Genomic DNA, 6,000 nt, shown 5'->3' with positions numbered 1-6,000 from the left:
GAGTTGGCGTAAAGCTAGAGAAATTAAGGGCTCATGTTGAAAAAGTAAGCCTTTTATTGTCCATGCTTCCCCAAAACAGACCATGGAATAGAAGTCAGCTTATGAAATCTGCAACTGTAGACAAAAACAGTGCAACAAAGAATATACCCTCTGTTTCGACTTTGCATTATGTAGTGAATCATATTTCTGCCTGAATGTTTATTTCTAGGCTGAATGTCCCTTTTAAACAAGGTACACAAAGATCATTGAGCCATGCTCTGGCTCAGTTGGGCAGCTCTGTCATATTTCTTTACAGCTATATCCCCCCCCCTTTTCTCCCCAATTGTATCCGGCCAATTACCCCACTCTTCCGAACCATCCCAGTCACTGCTCCATCCCATCTGCTGATCCGAGGAGGGCTGCAGACTACCACTTCTCCTCCAATACATGTGGTGTCGTCAGCTGCTTCTTTTCCCCTGACAGTGAGGAGTTTCGGCAGGGAGATGTAGCACGTGGGAGGATCACGCTATCCCCCCCCCCCCCCGAACAGGTGCCCCGACCAACCAGAGGAGGCGCTAGTGCAGCAACAAGGACACTTACGCACATCTGGCTTCCCACCCACAGACGCGGCCAAATGTGTCTGTAGGGATGCCTTACCAAGCCGGAGGTAACACGGGGATTCGAACCGGTGATCCCCGTGTTGGTAGGCAACGGAATAGACCGCTATGCCACCTGGATGCCCCTTTACGGCTATATCTAAATGATGATACACATCCCCTTTTTAAGGAGTAACATATTGATGTTCGAGATCTACGACTGCATATGCAATAGATTTAAACTCTCACACAGAAAGGGGGGGAAACACTTAACACTGTTTAAAACTTCTTTTAATGGTTCAGTTGGTATAGGATTTGGAAGCATTAAGTCAAGACAAGGTCAGCAGCCACAAGGAACCAACTAATCATTGTCAACTCAGAAGGACAGCAAAAATATACAAAGGCAACACAAGAGAATTCAATAGGACAGCTAGGCAGCATCAGGTCATCACAGTGAAAAGAAGATACACATTTCTAGTAAAACAACAGCATGCTAAAAATCAAACCTGGTAGTTCAACTATGGTTATCAGGCACGTATGTATGTGCGCGCGTGAGACACACTGACGTTCATCTACAAACTGAATGAAGGCTGTAGGACAACCCTGATGGCCAGAATATACAGTAAGACACCCTTGAGTCGAGAAAGGAAAAATAATGCATAGACAAATTAAAAACGTTTTAAAACAAAAGTAAACATCGAAAGACAAAATTCGTTTTGTCATAAGCGACAGGGACAGCATGATGGATCTGTTGGCCGTCTACATTGCGATGACTGCTGAGGACATTCCAATGAAGGTTATTGCCAACAACACATAACAGATAACATTTACCCATACAAAATGATATCCTTTTTTTTTTCTAAAATATTTTAAGAGCTAGTAGCTTCCGCAAACGTCGAGAATGTACAAGCAATGGTCATTGTGACGAGGCTCTCGAGATCATGATAAGATCCACTTCATTAAACACTGTAAACCACGAGGCAGACATGCTTGGCTTCAGAACATTTAAATACAATTATTTAAGTTATACATGTTAAAGTGTATTTAAAACACATTAAATATTGAGCATGTCACTAGAAAAGCAAGTCGGATTTTAGCAAACAGAAATATTCAGTTGAAATCTTCCAGTTGGGGTCAATTAACACGAGCAGATATATTTTATTTTCGGCAATATAATTACTGAAGGAAACAAGAGTTGCATTAAAAATACTGTTTTTTTCCCCCTTACAAAATGTTTGCACTGAACCCAATGTAAAGTCCCCGTGTTGAATACAGAGCTGTATGTTTTTGCTGATGTCCCACTGAGAACAGTGCATCATGTACAGTACAGAGATAGCACACTGTTCTTTAGCTTGGCTCCGTTTAACCCTCTGTAGCTAGCTAGACGTTAGTTTGAATCTGTTTTAGTGTGAATCAAGAGCAACCCTTCTTTAATGGGGATGCTCAGCTTAAGCTTTGTGTTGTCACTAATCTGGTTACTGTTGTTCACCTTCTTGGTTTGTTCTTATAAGAGTTAGCTAAATTCGATGAGAAATAAATTAGATTTGCAGTTTGTCACTTAGCCGCTTTACATAATCATATTAACTTTATCTTACAGAAAAAAAATTACAATTGGCACAATCAATTTATTATTAAATTCTCCCTAATGTCTGTACAATAAAAAAGGTTTTATATTTCACAATAACCCAAAAAACTTTGTATGCTTGGGGAGAGAATGTGTACACCTGTTTTTCTGTAATGTTTCTGTGAGAAGTGTGTCTAGTGTCTTTTAATTCGCACGTTTTACCTTTGAGGGAAAGTCTTGTTGTGCTCTCAACAGCCTATAGTTAAAAATAAAGTAGCCAGTACAACAACTGGTGAGACAGAATATGAAAACCATTATACACAACAACTAGCTCAAAACAAATCCACCCCGCCCGCCATAAAACAAGCAGAAGAATATTCTCTTCCCAAAATGTCATTAATCAAAACACACATTACTTAAGCAAAACTATGTTTCTCTTTGCCTGACCAAAACGGCTTAATGGTCAATTCCTCCAGTGACCAATGCATTCAGAGCATAACACAGCCTAAATCCCCAACATGGACAAAAATTACAAAAGAAAAAATAAAACGAAATAAAAAATTATATGCATCCACATAATTTTCGAGTGTTTTCATTGGTTGCCTTGTCACCAAGGCTCCAACCCATGCTTACCCGCCGAGAATCTCAGCTTGTATGAGGAGGAGTAGGGTGGAAAAAAGGTTGGGGGGAGGGGGGAGTGAGGCAACAGCCCCCCTGGTATCTCTTCCCCTCCTCTTCCATCCTCTCCGGTTGCTCCTCCTCTCCTGAGCTCATCAGCGATGCGTTTGTGGAGTTTGGGTTGTTATGGACCACAGGCTGGGCGGGCGGAGCGATGGCGGCCCCAGGGTCACTGCCGCCGATCCTCCGTCTCTGAACGAGAGAATGCCATCACCACGTCTTCTGCACCTGAAGGCCAATGGTAGGACATTAAGAGTCATCAACGGCGCACAAAACACAGTGAGCTCTAACTTAAACCAAAACAGTCTTATGGGCCATGAAGAAAGTTTCCAAAGTCATTAAAAGTTAGAATTTTAAACACACACACACATACACACACATGCGCGCGCACACACGCACGCACGCACGCACACACACACACACACACACACCATTTCTCTAAACCATCCTGCTTTCAGGGCTTTGGGTTTTAATCAGGCAAGATAGAGTCTAGCCAAACAGATGTGAGAAATGTGTGCTCTGATTGATGCCGTGTGTACCCCCCCCCTCCCTTTAACTATAATTTCATCCTTGCACCTTTGTTACAATTGACCTTCATCTGAGTGCAACCAGCACTTTATTTTTTCTAATTTCCTGACTCATTTTGTCAGCAATGTCAACGATCTGCAAAGAATAGGTCTTAAACACTTAGTTTCAAATGTCCATGCCTGTTTGCCGAATGGCAATGGTAAAAGCATGGATTTTCAATTATGCCCCTTCGTCTGCAAAGTTAGCAGAGATGTAGCACATTACTAGCCCTAATGGGCCAAATTAGTTGTTCAAAATCTAAAGCACATTGCTTTTTTACAGTACCATTAAATAGATGATGCTTGTTCTTTTTGGATTTATGACAAGCACAAAGTCGACAAACGTCAACATTGTTTGATGACATTTTGAGAGGAGACTTCTCCATTGCTCCATTGGAGGAGAAGGTCACTTGAAGTCCCGCCCACAACAATAGTGGTTGATTTCCTCAAAACGAAACAAACCCGCCTGTTTCTTTAATAATCTGAATTTGGCAATGGGTTGCGTTTGTTTTTCCAAGAGTGGAAGAGGGTCTGGGTAGCGAGAAAAGGCAAAATGAAACATTACTGAAGATTTGAAATTCCAACGCTGCTTTTCTTTTAGTTATGTTTCCAGGATTTATCTAATTCCAACAGAAAAACCTTGTTCATCTTTTTTACCGAATATTCCCATGCATTGGACCATTCTGTGCAATGATTGAGGTTTGGCCAAACACGGTTAAATTCCACTTTCAGAAAGAAAGCCACTTTATTTTTGTCATTGTACAGGTTACAACAAAATTTGTTCTCAGCATCCTATCATATAGGAGCAGTGGGCAGCTGCAGCACCCAGGGACCAACTCCAGTTCTTCTTTCCATTACCTTGGCCAGGGGCACAGGCAAGAGTATTAACCCTAACATGCATGTCTTTTTGATGATGGGAGGAAACTGGAGCACCCGGAGGAAACCCATGCAGACAAGGGGAGAACGTGCAAACTCCAAACAGAAAGGACCTGGGACGGCCTGGGGTTTGAACCCAGGACCTTCTTGCTGTAAGGCAACCATGCTAACCACTGGGCCACCGTGCCACCAGTCTGATGTGGGAGCTTAAATGTTATTGCGGAAAAATGTCATCTATACTGTAATGATCCAGGAAATGCATAATTTGTGTACTCCCAGCCTTGATAACACCAGGGGCTCTATCTTATATCTGGCACCAAGCGCAATGCAAGTATATTTGCTAGTTTCAGGTTGACGTAGTTGTCATATTCCCATCCAGCACCCATGTTGTTTAAATAGCAAATGTACTTGTGCCCATAGGCATGTTGGTCTTAAATTGAGTTGTGGTCAGGCACATTGTTGGCACATTGCTATCTTGAGGCAGCGGAAAGCAATTGAATAATTGACCAACAAAAACCTGGTCTTAAGTCAATGGCGCAGTATTTTACTGTTATTTTAAAGGCGCATTATTAAATAGTAATATAAGCCTCCGTAGGTGGGTGAACAACATGTGAAATTTAAATGAAAAAAGTCATAATGGTTTGGTGAAATCCTGGATCTGTTTCCTCTGCAGAGAAGTGTTCTTTCTACTACTTGGAAAATCCGCTATTATAATAGCAATCCGCCAAGATGCAAGCGCACCGGGCATTTAAAGGGAATGGGAGATGACACTGATTGGTTTATTTCATGTTATGCTCAAAATACACCTATGATTAATCAAGAGACTAAGTACAACCTCTTTGAACCATACACTTAACTTTGCACTCAGATTATCTGCCGTTAAACTAGCAAAAGTGGATTTGGACACCCTGAATGAACTTGCCCCATGTGCTTTAGACTGTGCACTTATAACGTTAAAATACAGGCCTAGGTGTGACCAGCAATAAGTAGTTTCTATCTGCAGTGACATCTGAATGTCAGAAGAGTAAAGCTATCTAGACCAGGGATGGCTAACCATGTGCCATGGAGAGCCATGTGTATGCAGGTTTTCATTCCAGCCGGACTCCACACCAGGTGATTTCACCGATTAGCAACCCTTCAACCAAAGAGGAAGAATGTGTCAGTGAAATCACCTGGTATGGAGTAGGGTTGGAATGAAAACCTGCATACACATGGCTCTCCATGGCACATGGTTAGCCACCGCTGATCTAGACCATCATCCAGTCTCAGTGACAGACATGATATAAAGGGGACAATGTCTGGATCACTGTGAACTCTCCCAGCCATCACTATAGAATCAACAGAGAGGATGCTGTGATGACAGAACCCTCCCAATGTCTAATTGAATTTATGGCCACGTTCACCTGTGGTGCAAAATCACCATTGATCATCACAGAGCCGTAAGTGAGGATGATGTATGGCTTGCCCTGTTGCCTTCAGCAACTTGCCCTGCCCTCAGCAACCTGCCCTATCCTCATAATGCTAGGATCTGAGGCTTTATAACAATTCAATCATCACCACTGCTCCAACTCAGTCCATTCCAAAATGATTTAAGGAATACCAATAAGCAGTGTGAAGAAAAACACAAAACAGAAGAAATAATATGCCAAAGACTTAAGAGATTTTATGACCCCAGGGGCTCCGGTTTCTTCCTGTCAAATCTATTCCTTTTGTAATTCACTTAAAAGGTGGAGCCAGCAAT

General features: G+C 42.1%; 1 protein-coding gene across 2 annotated transcripts in view; it reads right to left on the bottom strand.

Moving 5' to 3' along the window:
- Positions 1-854: 854 nt before the first annotated feature.
- The window catches only part of ctnnbip1 (catenin, beta interacting protein 1), a 39,103-nt gene continuing 33,957 nt past the window's right edge, over positions 855-6,000 (bottom strand). For both annotated transcript variants that reach the window (XM_056274149.1, XM_056274150.1), the window contains one exon: positions 855-3,045. In XM_056274149.1, the coding sequence (XP_056130124.1) occupies positions 2,987-3,045 (59 nt within the window). In that variant the 3' untranslated portion in view covers positions 855-2,986. The remainder of the gene's footprint in view (positions 3,046-6,000) is intronic.

Source organism: Lampris incognitus, chromosome 2 (assembly GCF_029633865.1).
Source record: "Lampris incognitus isolate fLamInc1 chromosome 2, fLamInc1.hap2, whole genome shotgun sequence".
NCBI classification, from domain to species: domain Eukaryota; kingdom Metazoa; phylum Chordata; class Actinopteri; order Lampriformes; family Lampridae; genus Lampris; species Lampris incognitus.
The sequence above is the reverse complement of the archived record's forward strand: the minus strand, read 5'-3'. Positions and strand labels throughout refer to the sequence as shown.